The sequence below is a fragment of the Triplophysa rosa genome, linkage group LG8 (assembly GCF_024868665.1).
Source record: "Triplophysa rosa linkage group LG8, Trosa_1v2, whole genome shotgun sequence".
Classification (NCBI taxonomy): Eukaryota; Metazoa; Chordata; class Actinopteri; order Cypriniformes; family Nemacheilidae; genus Triplophysa; species Triplophysa rosa.
Genome location: NC_079897.1, coordinates 21,785,250 through 21,800,438, shown reverse-complemented (window position 1 = coordinate 21,800,438; position 15,189 = coordinate 21,785,250). Strand labels below are relative to the sequence as shown.

General features: G+C 38.5%; 2 protein-coding genes across 2 annotated transcripts; one reads left to right on the top strand and one right to left on the bottom strand.

The window, feature by feature from the left end:
- Positions 1-2,137: 2,137 nt before the first annotated feature.
- chtopb (chromatin target of PRMT1b) lies at positions 2,138-4,123 on the bottom strand. The gene is made up of 6 exons (XM_057340685.1): positions 4,010-4,123; positions 3,738-3,830; positions 3,493-3,643; positions 3,266-3,398; positions 3,045-3,173; positions 2,138-2,822 (listed from the first exon to the last, which is right to left on the bottom strand). The coding sequence occupies exons 2-6, from the start codon at positions 3,800-3,802 to the stop codon at positions 2,767-2,769; spliced, it is 534 nt and encodes a 177-aa protein (XP_057196668.1). The 5' UTR covers positions 3,803-3,830; positions 4,010-4,123; the 3' UTR covers positions 2,138-2,766.
- A 331-nt stretch (positions 4,124-4,454) lies between these two features.
- On the top strand, positions 4,455-15,181 carry smad10b (SMAD family member 10b). Its single transcript, XM_057339746.1, has 12 exons — positions 4,455-4,683; positions 5,159-5,405; positions 9,644-9,818; positions 9,954-9,977; positions 10,256-10,444; positions 11,415-11,630; positions 12,053-12,157; positions 12,527-12,580; positions 12,662-12,845; positions 13,264-13,432; positions 13,595-13,733; positions 13,814-15,181. The coding sequence occupies exons 2-12, from the start codon at positions 5,169-5,171 to the stop codon at positions 14,023-14,025; spliced, it is 1,704 nt and encodes a 567-aa protein (XP_057195729.1). The 5' UTR covers positions 4,455-4,683; positions 5,159-5,168; the 3' UTR covers positions 14,026-15,181.
- Positions 15,182-15,189: the final 8 nt, after the last annotated feature.

The following is a 15,189-nucleotide window of genomic DNA, read 5'->3' as shown; positions in this document are numbered from 1 at the left end:
ATCTTCCTGATGTGATGCATCTACCTCTCATGCTCCAGCTGTAAACGGGCGCGTGTTTAATTGCGAGCCTAGCTGATAAGGTGAAAAGTTGTTGTAAATATATCCTGGTTACATGACCCTGCCCTTGAAAACCCAGATAGGCATTTTTTGTTGCTGTTTTCTACATAAAATCATCCAACATAATGTAAAGAACATTGCTTTAAAATATAACCTTGATATCTTTAATATTTACTAAGATTTAAATCATATAGGGAAATTATTGGTTGAAATCAAAACTTTGATGCTCCTTATCTCGTCATTAGATAAATAAAATAAATATATACTGTATATTGCACTATTGTACCTATTATGCTTTCCTGTACATTAAAAGGGAATATTTTAATCAGCACAATTGTAAATCAATATTTAATATATTCAGTAGCAGTAAACAAATTAATGTAATTTTATCTAGCTGTCAATAATTACTGTATAAAATCAGTGAAAAGGGTCTTTCAGCGATTTAAGACATGTTCTTATTATTGACTATTTATTAGTGATTCATGTGTTTATCTGTTTATTTGAATTTACTTGTGGGTAAGATTTGTCTTTTTTAAGACATGTTTGCATTGTTAAAAGCTAAATTACTTGTTTCTGCTCAGCAAAACATGAGACAAATTCAACATGACAAATTCATTTAATTCAGATACAGTTTAAACTTAAAACAACTGGGCCCTGCCCTGGATCAAATACAGATGGACTCACTGGCGGATTCCTTTTAATTCTGAAACGTCTTGATGCTTCTAATTCAGGGCCCCGCACTCAACGAAGAAACTCAAAGAACATTCGAACAGATAGCGTCTTTCCCTGAGCTCTCTTCTAAATAAGCACTGAGCTTTAAAATGGCAGCATGAAAGGACACAATTTTGGAGGAAATGGATTTCTAAAGAGAGGCTATCAGTTGTTTCCACAGCAACAGGAGTTTGCACAAACAGCTTGTCCAGTTCGCTCAGCAAAACTCACTATATGGTTGTCAATTAGCACATGGCAGGAAAAACGTGAGATTTAAAGCAAAATCTGTATCTGATCTGTATTTAAAAAATAATCAGCTTTACCCCATACAGGCCTGCAGCAGTAAAATGTGTTGCAAACAATGGGCCAGTGATACTTATTTGTTTACTCTCGTTTTTATTCTTTATGAGCAGTCTAATCCAAAAGCAATTTAAAAATGAAGCCTAAGACAAAGAGAGCAAGTAAGAGATCTTTTATTAAACATTAGGAAAACAATCACCACCTGGTGAGGTTATAAACAGTTCCTCGTGAACTTTTTTAAGTTAACTTTTTCTATTTACCACCTGTGTCTCAGATAATCCAACAATATAAATACAAAACACGGTTTGGAAAAAATAAACATGGCACACATAAAGTCACTTCTACAGACTAGATATAACACAAATATGTCTGACTGTCAGCTTCATAAGATATTATTCAACTTATTTGAATCTTGATATAAATGTACAAAGAAAACAGGCCAAAATGAACTTGGTGATCGATCACAATTCTTTTTCATTGCAACCGCAACTGTTTTTAGACACTGCAGTGGTCCAAAGTAAAAACATAAAAACAACAAACTTCAAGGTGAATTATTTATCCAGTTTAAGAATGTAATTGAACTGCTTATGAAATGACAGTTTTCTCAGAAACTACAACCTGCCAATCTACTGAAAAGAATTTCCCAAGAAAGCACCTCAACCCTTTTCAAAGCCTTTCATTTCTTTTTTTCATATTGATCACATTGAACAGCAGGAAAAATAATATTGTTGGATCAATGTGTCTAACTCAGGCTGGAGGTTTCTAAGCAATGGAAGTGGAGTGTTGGCAACTATAAACAATTATTAGAGAAGATCCGCTAGAATAAAAGGGATAGTTCACCCAAAAAAATGAAAATTCTGTCCTCATTTACTCACCCTCAGATTGTTCCAAACCTGTATAGATCTATTTGTTCTGCTAAACACAAAGGAAGATATTTAGAAGAATGTCAGTAACCGAGCGGATCTCGCCCCCCATTGACTCCCATAGTATTTATTTTCCCTACTATGGCAGTAAATAGGGGGGCGAGATCTGCTCGGTTACTGACATTCTTCCAAATATCTTCCTTTGTGTTAAGCAGAACCAAGAAATTTGAGGGTAAGTAAATGATAACAGAATTTTCTTTTCTTTTTTTCATTCAAAAATGAGAATTCTGTCATCATTTACTCACCCTTTTGTCGTTTCAAACCTGTATGACTTTCTTACTTCCGCAGAACACAAAAGATGAAAAAAGTTGGTAACTGAACAGTACTGGCCCCCATTCACTTCTATTGTATGGACACAAAACCAATGCAAGTGAATGGGGGCCAGTTAACAACGTTCTTCAAAATATCTTCTTTTGTGTTCTGCGGAAGAAAGAAAGTCATACAGGTTTGAAACGACAAAAGGGTGAGTAAATTATGACAGAATTATTATTTTTGGGTGAACGATCACTTTAAACAGTCAAGGTGGACAAATAATCATGTTACTGAACCTATAAGAGTATATCCACCATCAGTCAACCTTAAACTAAAATGTATGTGGTTCAACTATAGTCTTAAGTGCTGACACTGTGAGCCATCACATTATGTCCTCCAAATCAACTTCTGCCATATATGCATCAAGCTCTGCATCTAGATGGCTCTTGCTTTTGGACATGTACTCATCCAACTGATCATCTAACTCGTCCCGAGAAGGGACGGAGTTGCTGTTGAACTTGGCCTAGCCTTTTCCCAAATATGCCCCACTACCTGTGCATACAGGAGAAGAGTTCATACCTGAAACAGAGATAAGCAGGGTTTTATGAAAACATTTGCATGTAGTGAATCTAATTGTAATTTGTTAAAATGATTCCATTTCTATGATTACAAATAATAATGCAAAAAAAGTTTATAATAAAAAAACGTAAAATACCGGGGCACTCAAGATTTGCAGGCATATAGTCATAGACAATCCAGATCGAAAACTGACTTGTTTTTAATTAGCATCTTGCCAGTTACCTGTCTTTCTAATGGCTCTTCCTCTGATTCCCATCGGTCCAGTCCAGTTCACATAGCCCCCGCGCTGTTTCTGGCCCCGGCCCCGCTGTACTCCTAAAGTAGGGACTGTCCCATGCAGTCTGCCTATACCTAAACACGGAAATACAAAGCAGTCCACTTTTAGACAAGCACATAGGAAAAAAAATAAAATAAATAAGGGTAAGAGACTTTTCACCACTCACCTCTCGTTCCGTAAAACGCTTTGATCTGCCCACAGCCGCCTCCTGAACTTATTTGGTCCTGCAAACCCCCGCCTCCTCCGATGGGCTGGCCCAGCCTCGCCTTCACGTTCACTTTACAGAGTCGATTTATATTCTGCAAAGAATTAAGAAAAGAGTCATAGAAACTATTTAGTCTATGATCAAAGTTCATGAGATCATTTTGTGTGTCGTCATGCAGTGTGTCTGACAGATGTGTTGCGCAGGGCAGCCAGTACAGAAGGTCTGTTTGCCATCTCCAGAGCTAGGCGCTGGTTCTTCAGAGACGCTGTATTCTGCTGGTTCACCCTGGCGGTAACATTTATTGGATCCGCCTGCGGATGTTTTAGCAAACCGGTGAAGCTACGGGGAGGAAAAAACAAGAAACGCACCACAACCTTGTTTAGACAATAACGTAGGCCTATTTGTAGACTGCAGGACTAGTGTATAATCTCACCGATCATGCAGAGAGACGGTGGACGTGCTGCTTAGAAATATCTTCTGGGCTTCTTGGGCATTCATTTTTTCACATGCACCCCTTAAACATATGCTAAAATGGTACAATGACAGCTTAAGTTAATATTGAGAACGGATGTGAAGTCCGAAACCTTATTTTACCCTGCAATTTACTTCGGTTCTAAACTGAAACCTTACTAAACTTGCCGTTAAACCAACACGCATGGCCAGTAACAGACATTATTAGACATATAATAATATTCATATATTTACCACAGTTTTAAAAGCTTATCAATGCACTCGCGATGACCCCAAACGCTACTTAAATTTCACAAAAGGTGGTTTAGTTGCAAATGTTCGGCCAGGTGTGCGGAGTTTGGAAAAGTGATTTAGACTCAAGCGCCACTTACTGTCTGTTAAAACTCTACTGCCCTCTACCGGCTGTAGGCAACATCGTCAGAGAATACACTATAACCTGTCAAATTTATTTAAAAAAACGAAATAAATGAAAAGATAAATAATCAAAAATACTTTTTTGTGCTTGCTTGTATTTTAAAACGTTTTGATGATCTTTTTAACAGAATTTGCATTTCTCATTTTATGAAGTTTTTTGGTGCACCAAGTCAGCGTCTTAGATTAGACAACATTTGTTTCCTCTTAGATTTTGTTTTTGTCGTTTGACAATTTTTTTGTTCGTTTGCTCTCTCTCTCTCTCTCTCTCTCTCTCTCTCTCTCTCTCTCTCTCTCTCTCTCTCTCTCTCTCTCTCTCTCTCTCTCTCTCTCTCTCTCTCTCTCTCTCTCTCTCTCTCTCTCTCTCTCTCTCTCTCTCTCTCTCCCCGGGTGCGGGAGCAGCTGGATGTGCACGAGTCGCGAGCAAGTTGAAGGAGCGAGTACGACGAACGCAGATCCCATGAAAAGAATACGCACATGTGACACCTAACGAAATTGTGAGTATTGTTTTTTATTCTGTAGCACGCATGTACACTTATGTCTTTTATATAACGTTAGTCGTGAGAAGTTTTGTGGGTAACGGATGCTGAGGCAGGATATATAAGTGAGGAACTTAAATCAGGAAGTAATTGTTCGTGCCCCTTATTCAACATGAGACACAACTTTTGTATTTGAGTACAGACACTTCATTATGAAAACTGTTAATCATACTGATGAAATGAAATATGTAGATGTTTAGAGTGAGGTCAGCACTTCCATTATGAAGTATGCTATAAATTATTCATGTTAATAAACATGAACACTGGGTCTTGATGTTGTTTACCTGTTTGTTGGAAACAAATTAGTATCACCTGCCCAACAATGTCAGTCTAAAAATGAAGTTCTTGGACTTTTTGTGTGTGTGTGATGTTCACAAATCTATTTAAAGATGATGACTCCATATATATATTGTTTCTCTCTTTCTCAAAACAGTGGGAACAGAATGTCTGTGAATGCCCCCAGCAGCAGTGATGCGTGTTTAAACATCGTTCACAGTTTGATGTGTCACCGTCAGGGAGGCGAAAACGAGGGCTTTGCCAAACGTGCCATCGAAAGTCTGGTGAAGAAACTCAAAGAGAAGAGAGATGAGCTGGACTCCCTCATCACAGCTATCACCACCAATGGAGTCCATCCAAGCAAGTGCGTCACCATACAAAGAACGCTGGACGGGCGCTTGCAGGTCTGAACGTTACCTTTCTTTGCCAGTTTGAATAATACGCATTATTCACACACACCAGACCTTACATCACTGAATTCAAGTGCTATAGGTGCCTTTGTGATGATATGAGTTGTATGCCTGGCTATTGATATCAGTTTCCACATCAAGTGGCTCGTATTAAAATTAATGTTAATACAGGGAGCCTTTTCTGTGACCTTTTATCATTCAGTAAAGTTTGGTGATATAGATCTTAATAAAGCAATTTAATGGATTACACTTAAAAGAGCCAGTAAACCCTCACGGCATGACTAAATACCTGTTCTGGCAAATGAACAGTAACATCTGTGCATATGATATGGCAGTTAATACTGCATCCTATGACTTTTTGTAACATGATCATTTTAACACCAAAGACTAAACGTCTGGCAAGTTTTCACTTCAGCAACATTTATAACCTTCAGTGAAAGAGAACTAAGGTATGAGTGATATGAACGTGGAACTCTTTAGTCCCAAAATAGACATCTTTTGATTTTCGAGGGAGGAGAGGCCCGTAGAGAGAGAGAGACAGAGAGTTCTCCCTTCCCCCAGCTGTAGACAGGGAGAGGGGGAGGCAGAGGGCGAGGAAGGTTGTTTTGTCTGAAATACAGGAAAGGGGCAGGGTTAAGCTTAAGCCTGTCTGTCTAGCAGTCTGCGAATGTGGGAGAGAGACGGCCGTGTCAGTATTTGAAGCATGGGTGCGATGTGTTCAAAAAGTACGTTTATGCAACGTTTTATGTTCCGCATCACTCCTAACTTTTAGGGTTTGTTTGTAGTGGAATGAGTTGTTTTATGTAGTTTAGAGAGTTTAATAACAGGGCTTTTTCTGTGTGAGAGTTTGTCAAAGCGTAATGGGCTTGGCAATAAACCAGCACTGTCTCTTTCTGTGCTCTGACTGTCTCCGATTTTGACTCGCTCCGGAAGGTCAGTCTCCTGGGTGGAGAATTGTAAGTCATTCCAATAGCAAATGAGGTCACAGCGTGTTGCCACTCACACATGATTTAGAGAAGATGTTGCAGCAGAGGTGAATGTTTCTCTCTACGGCTTCTCTTCTCTCTGCAGTTTTTCAGCTCCCTCTTCCCTTTCTCAGACTTCTGGTGATTATAACATAACCGTTTGAGACCCCTTGGTTATGTTATGAAAGGCCAATTCTGTATCTAAGATATTCCCATGCTTCATTTGTCCATCTATCCATCCATTTATCTATGTGTCTAACCAATCTCGACCCTTGTTATGTGATATTTACTGTAGTCAGTTCTTGTCATCACATGAAAAAGTGTCTTTCAAAACAGTTGTTTTATTTTGTTTAAAAGTGCAGTCAAATAACCGTGTTATCAATAAAATGCATTAACAACGGAAATTTAGGATTCAGATTTAAGATGCTAATCTCATTGTGATACATCAATATTAATAAACAGCACATGTGTCCTTTGGTGTGACAGTAAAAATGTAGAAAAAACACTAACAGCAAATAAATCTCTCTTGTGCTATTTTATATTATAAATAGAAATATTAAAAATATACACTACCTGTCAAAAGTTTTTGGACACTTAGTCACTGACTTATTCATATTTTTTTAAGTTTTAGAAAAATAGGAAGCTTATCAAAACTGTAGAATAACACAAAGGGAACTATGAGGATTATGTTTCCATTAAAACAAAACAAAAAAATAAAACGTGTCATAATTTATCATCTTCAATGTAGTCACATTTTGCCTAAAATTTGCAGACATGTTCTCTTGACATTTTCTCAAGCAGCTTCTTGGGGTTTCACCCCAAAATGCTTTTTAAACTATATTAAAGAGTTCCCATCTATTCTGTGCTTTTACTGACTGCTCTTTTTTCATTATTTAGTCAAAGTCATCCATTCAAAGTCAAGACAATGAGAAACATTTCATTCAAGTGTCTTAACAGTTTGTTTTCTACATTTTTGCTATGTCACACCATATAACAAATGTATGGTATATTTGTCCACTACCTATTTGCATCATACTTCTGATAAAACATACTGATGAGAGACAATTTGTCAGATTTTTGGGTTGTGTTTTACATCACAGAACAGTGTCTTCTGTTTCCTTTGGCTAGATGTATAACACCGTGTCTACACCGGACTGGACCGGCGCGATGCGACACGACACAACAAAAGACATTAGAACTGCATTAGAACCCATTATAATTTACAATTTTGTCCACACCGGATGCGACGCGACAAACCCATTAAGAACAAGCAGGTTGCCATGTCGTGTCTGTCGCGTCCGGTGTAGACACGGTTTAAGACAAAAAACAAAAAAGTTGACACTACATCTCCAAAAGTAGAAAAATGAATTATTGCATCAACCAAAGGAGGTTGAGCATCCTCATTGTGCTTTTTGCCTTCTCGATGTGTGCACTTTTTGATATTTTAGATGTACAAGATGTATAAGAAACTCATGTACAGTGAGGGAAATAAGTATTTGATCCCCTGCTGATTTTGTAAGTTTGCCTACTTACAAACAAATGAAGGGTCTATAATTTTTATGGTGGGTTTATTTTAACTGATAGACACAGAATATTAAAAAAAATCAGGGGAAAAAAATGTTATATAAAGGTTATAAATTGATTTGCATTTCAGTCAGTGAAATAAGTATTTGATCCCCAAGCAAAACATAACTTTGTACTTTGTGGAGAAACCCTTGTTGGCAAGCACAGAGGTCAGACATTTCTGATAGTTGGTCACCAGGTTTGCACATGTGTCCGGATACATTTAGTCCACTCCTCTGTCAATCTTTAAGGTTTCTTGGCTGTCGCTCAGCAAATTGGAGTTTTAGCCTCCTTCACAGAGGTTCTATAGGACTAGGGTCTAGAGACTGGCTAGGACATTTAATGTGCTTCTCCTTAAGCCACTATTTGGTTGTCTTGGCAATATGTTTTGCGTCTTTGTCATGTTAAAGGCTCATCCATGACCCATCTTCAGTGACCTAGTTAAGGGGAGGAGGTTCTCGTCCAAGATTTTACGGTACATGGGCCCGTCCCTCAGCCCCTCAATGCGGTGAAGTCATCCTGTATACCTGTAGCAGAGAAAAAGCCCTAAAGCAGAATGTTTCCAACACTGTGCTTCTCTGTAGACATGATGTTCTTGGGCTCATAGTCAGCATTTCTCTCCCTCCAAACACAGGAGTCCATTTTGGTCTCACAGCAGTGCCAGCACTTTCGCCAAAGCCTTTTCTGAATCATTTTTATGTTCATTGTCAAACTTAAGACGAGCCAGGCGGGCCTTCTTGGGCAGGAGGACCTTGCGGGTGCTTCAGGATTTCAGTCTACTGTGGCATAGCGTGTTACCAATGTGTTACCAATGTTTTGCTTGCTAACTGTGTTCCCAACTGTCTTGAAATCATTAACAGGCTTCTTCCGTGTAGTTCTGGGCTGATCTTTAACATTTCTCATGATCATCTTTACCCCATTGGGGAAATATTGCAGGGAGCTCCAGAACAAGGGCATTTGATAGTTATTTTGTATATCTTCTATTTCCAAATAATCACACCAACAGTTGTCTCCTTCTCACCAAGCTTCTGTCTGTAGCCTATTCAAGGTTTGTGCAGGTCTCCAATCTTGTCGCTGACATCCTTTAAAACCTATTTGGTCTGGACCATGGTGTTGGAGAGGTTGAACTGGAAGATACAGATTCTGTTGGCAGGCATCTTTTATATACATAACAAGCTGATTTAGGAGTACTTTCTTAAAGTGACAGGACTAATCTGTGGTCCATATAGGCACATAACCAATCTGTGGAGCCAGAATTCTTGCTAGTTGGTAGGGGATCAAATACTTATTTCACTGACTGAAATGCAAATCAATTTATAACCTTTATATAACATTTTTTTCCCCTGATTTTTTTTAATATTCTGTGTCTATCAGTTAAAATAAACCCACCATAAAAATTATAGACCCTTCATTTGTTTGTAAGTAGGCAAACTTACAAAATCAGCAGGGGATCAAATACTTATTTCCCTCACTGTATATAACCAGGAAAATTATAAAAATACATGATTACTATTTAAAGTTCACTTCTCTCTTACGCTCTGCATTGGAAAGGTGTTAAAATTTAGGATATAGTGGGGAGTAAACATGATTCGGAGGATATATTAATTCTGAGTTCTGTTTTGTCAGTCCATGAAATAACAACCAAATGATTCCGTGTTTGAGGGTTTTTGTATGTTGACATCAGGTGTTGTTATTCCTCCTCAGGTGGCTGGGCGAAAGGGTTTCCCTCATGTAATTTACGCTCGTCTGTGGCGATGGCCAGACCTCCACAAGAATGAACTCAAGCATGTCAAATTCTGTCAGTACGCCTTCGATCTGAAGTATGATAACGTGTGTGTGAACCCCTACCACTATGAACGTGTGGTGTCTCCTGGAATTGGTGCGTATGTATACTAAAACACAAATAGCCATGAAATACAACCAAGTTTATCTAAACATACTATTTCAATTTAATAAATTTAAAATTTCATAAACATGTTGTGATGTATAATGACTTTCTTTACTTGTCTTACAGTGGGATTCAGTTTGCCAAACACAGGTGAGTGGTGTCCTGGGTGAATAGCACGGGACATTAGCGCTTATATCATCGTTATATCCATCTTCACCACCCGTAAAAGTATGTTTGAAGTATTCATCTGGGCTGATCGCAGAGAGCCAAATATGCAGCTGGCACCGAGCCTTTAATCATAAGAGGGCTGTCGTAAAATGTGTCAGATCGAGACAAGCAAGGACTTGTCCTGCAGCGAGCGAGACAAACAGGGACAGGGGTTTGGAGAGAAGCTTAGAGATGTTTTGACAGTCGTTCTATACCCTTAGGCAGGCTTATCAAAGAGGAACACATACATGACTGCATCCAGATGGAAGGACCATTGAGTATGACCCTACAGCAAGATCATCATCCAACAGATCACTACAGTCAGCCGCTGAGACTGATGTCCCCAGAGATGCCCCAGCACACCACGTCATCAGTCACTCTCTACCCTAGCCTGCCCCTATCACCGCCCTGTAAGCACAACAAGGTTATCTACACAGTTACTGATGCAAACGTTAGACAATTTTGTACCCTCAAAGTATCTGTCATTTTTCAAAATGTTTTTACTTTGGGAAAATGTTATTTCACTACTTTGAAAAGCATATACTTTTCATTTCACTATAAACATGTTTTTTTTTTGGTTTAATCTAGTCCTTTAGTACTTTAACTGAAGCTAAATGTTTTAGCAAAAACACTTAAAAAAAGAAACAAAAAGTACTAGATTTTAAATGTACTTAAATCATGAGAAATGTAGTGGAGTAAAAAATATGATTATGCTTCATAAATAAGTGAAATAAACTTTTCCTAAGAAAACACTCTGGTAAAGTACAGATACTTGAAAATGTAATTGAGTAAAAATACTCAAGTACTGTCCATCTCTGCATTAGGAAAGAATAACAATGCTCTATGAAGAAAATCTTGTATCTTGTTTCCAGTAAAAATAGCTTAAAACCCATTTACTCACGGAATTGCAAATCTGGGTTTCAGAGAAACCTAAAAACAATTGGCCAGTGGGGTTAAATAAATAAATGAAATTAACTTTCCCTTTAAGTTACGTTTATTTAATAGTTTCTAAACTTGTTTTAAGCATAAACCTTGCTAAATTAAGTTAGATTCTGAGCTTAAAAAGATTTTTCAGACGGCTCCATTCTAAGTGGTTTTATTGTATATCAGAGCTGGCAGAGTAATCATATTCAAAGCATCACATTGCATTATGAGGCATATTTAATAACGTTTAAAGAGTTTCTCACTGTGTTCAGGCAGTCCTGGAATTGCATGGGATTCCATTGAGAATTATTTTCTTCTACAAATGCATATGACCAAGAAATCAAGTGAAGGTTATGTTGCCCACTGGTGTTTCCCAGCATAGCATCTTTGGAATATGCTATTAAAGCATCTTTCCTCATCTGTGATCTCTTCCATTCTCTGTTTCTGTCTCTAAAGCAAGTGCCTCCAGGTTGTCCATGCAGGCAGAACACTCAGAGGGACTGCTGCAGATTGCCTCCACTGCGGGTCGGGTCCTGACCTCCAGCTCTCCTCCTTCCACCCCGACACACAGTCACATATCCACACACAGCCAGACTAAATCCCAGCAGCCCTCTGTCAGCCAGAGTGACTACAGCACATCCAAGCACACACAGACACAGAGTTCATACCACAGTGAGTGAAATACAGTATATATTTCAGATCATTTAAGATAATATATTGACTGCAGTCACTGTCTGGCAAAACAGACAATTCTTATTTTTCATGGAATATTGCAGTGGTTATTATAAATTATTCGTGCAGGTCAGAACGTATACTGCAATAATTCAATTCAAGTTTATTTATATAGTCCTTTTTTACAATGTTGTATTGTTTCAAAACAGCGATACTAGGTATGAGTATATAGATATGAGTATATAAAAGCTATATAAAATGAGCTAAATGCTAGAAATAATATAAAAATACAGAATTATTTGGCTTGAAGTGTTGTTTAAGTGACACGTGTTATGCAAGTAGAATTTAAGTAAATAGAAGTGGTCAAGCTATTTATACTGTTTTATATTCTCAGGACTAATATATTTTGTTTAATTCCTCAGCAACAACTTGGACAGGCAACAACACAGCCTCTTATACCCCTTCTGGACCACCGCAGAATGGGCGGAGTCATCAGCAAGCTCCTCCTTCTCATACCAACCACTTCTGTATGTAAACACTAATGTTAAAAAACGTTTTTGTAAAATGGCTGTTACATTTTGCTGCTGTCCTTCCAAAACCTTTTATGTCCAAATTCACAGTTTTTCAGGAAACTGAAAAAACACTGACAATACAGTACTGTTTCATTTAAAATGTTCAAAAGTGACAAGCACTTTTTAATGGTTAGATATTTGCAAAACCCAGTGACAAACATATTGTGTGACTAATAATAATGATTTTTAAAAAATCATAAAATATGAAGATACGAGGTTTCTGAAGGACAGCAGCCATTTTCTAACTTGTATCATTATATATCACATAGTCATATACCTACAAATTGTATTTTCAAATGTGTGTAATTTTGATAATGTTTTCAGGGTCTCAACATCACACACCGGCCTCATACCCTCAACCAGTCTCTAATCATCCAGGTACAACATACACGTTGATCTTTATGCATAACACTCAGTATTGCCCAGTTGAACCCATGTCCTATTGTGTTTATCCTGAAGGCCCAGAGTTCTGGTGTTCATTCTCTTATTTCGAGATGGATGTGCAGGTTGGGGAGATGTTTAAGGTTCTGGCAAATTGCCCTGTAGTAACCGTGGATGGATACGTGGACCCTTCGGGCGGGGACCGCTTCTGTTTGGGACAGCTTAGCAATGTTCACCGGACTGATGCTAGCGAGAGGGCTCGGTCAGTGTCTTTTGAGTGTGTGAGTGTTTTCAGTCTGTATGTGTTTATGTTTAGGTGTATGTGTGTGTGTGCGTGTTTGAATGTTTGTCTCAAGCAAAAGGTGGGGAGACGACAATGAAAGAAACTATTTGATACGCTTAATGAGAGCGGTACACAGATGGTGTGCATCTCTGTTTTTACTTTGGAAATAAAGCTGTCGTTGGCTTTCTATGATGTAAATTTCAGATAAAACTTTTTTTAAAAGATTTGTTATGACTTAGATATTTTACCATGTCGTAGCTGTTCTTCTGAAACCACAGAGGTCCAAATGCAGTTTTTCAGGAAAAAACACAACACATTTAAGATCTGAGAACTCTAATGACAATGTGAGGTAGAGGAACACAACACGTACAGCTAACCCCTGATGCCCACCCCTCAGGCTTCACATTGGCAAAGGCATTCAGCTGGAGTGCCGTGGAGAGGGAGACGTGTGGATGCGTTGCCTTAGCGACCACGCTGTCTTCGTGCAAAGCTACTACCTAGACAGAGAAGCAGGGAGAGCACCAGGGGATGCTGTTCATAAGATCTACCCTGGGGCCCTCATTAAGGTGCGCTATCACGTTGCTTTATGTCTTCTCATCAGACATCACACCATGGCTTCTTCTGATACTTCCTATAAACAATTACATATTTTTCTTAGAGTTTCAGTAGAAGACTGAGGTATTGGATTGTTTCTCGGTAGTGTGTTAAAATGTTATCTTATTTTCTAGGTGTTTGATCTTCGTCAGTGTCACAGGCAGATGCAGCAGCAGGCAGCGACTGCGCAGGCAGCTGCAGCCGCGCAGGCTGCGGCAGTCGCCGGGAACATCCCTGGGCCTGGAAGCGTTGGAGGAATTGCTCCAGCCATCAGTAAGTCTAGAACTTCTCAGTGTTTCAACATATTTTTTTACTGGGACAAACGCATGAGCCAGGACTGATATATTTTGTAGGTCTGTCAGCCGCAGCTGGAATAGGTGTAGATGACCTGCGTCGCCTGTGTATCTTGCGTCTGAGTTTCGTAAAGGGCTGGGGACCCGACTACCCTCGACAGACCATCAAGCAGACACCATGCTGGGTAGAAGTTCATCTGCACCGTGCCCTCCAGCTGCTGGATGAGGTTTTGCACACCATGCCCTTAGCTGACCCTGGACCTGCCAACTGAATCGTGTGCTGCAGAGAGGAAGGGTGACATTAAAACAGAGAGACATTATGCTATGCTGAATCTTTCTCCTTAGATACACACCTGCACAGGCAAACAGTGACTCATAATACCACATACTCTACACACATAAGCATTCATGTCTTGACACACCGTCTTTCCACAGACTTGGCCAGCAATTTGCCTCTGTACTGACCAGTGTTTAGTCCACTCATGAGTGCCGTTGACTTTGTTGTCATGGTAACTCAGACCAAAGGCCCTACTGATGAGTTAACACTAATGGACGTCTAAAGGATGTGAATGAGGTTAAGGGAGAGAGAGCTATCAGAAAGTGTAGAAAGTGTGCTGTTTAGTTGAAAGACAGATTTTTTATTTTCAACAAACCAGTTTATTTGTATGTATCTTCATTTGACCAAAGTAAAAAGGCTCAAGTCTGTTATAGGGCCTATGAATTCATTTTGAATACCTAGATAAAACATTATTAACAGTGAGATTTTTGTCTGCTTGACCATTATGTCAGTGATATTATACAAAAAGCCAAAACTGTTTGACACGCCCAAATCTAAAAACCCAAATCAGGAGTGAGGACAACTAGCGGTTATTTCAAGTATTACAGTCACTGAGATATAGGTTTTTATATTAAAAAATGCACATATAGAGTCATAAAATATTAAGGAGGCAGATTTTCATTTATAGGGTTTTTATTAACCAAATTAGGAGGCATCTTTTTGCTGTATAAAACAATTGTAATAGAACGTACATAGCTACATTCCTTTATTTGTATGAATATAACATCAGCAGTATAGGGCCTAAACTAAAATATGTAAATGGTAAAATAATCTGACATACTGTATGTTGCAATCATTTATTTAATATATTGCCTTAGTGTGTTTTTAAAGTCTGAACTCTCAAAAGTCCTTGACGATACCTATACGCAAAAGCCAACGACATACTGTTTTTGTGAAGTCACTTATGATAGTGTGTCGTAAGTTATTGTAATAATTTAATCATTTTTTTCTGTTCAAATGTATTCCACTAAGCCTTTAAGCTTAATATGACAATGTTATATATTATTTACATTTCTGCCGCGCCGCACCTTGTTTTTATACCAAAGTGTCCTGAAATAAATACGTCTTTTTGAATTTTGCTCCTTTTAATTTCTCTGTG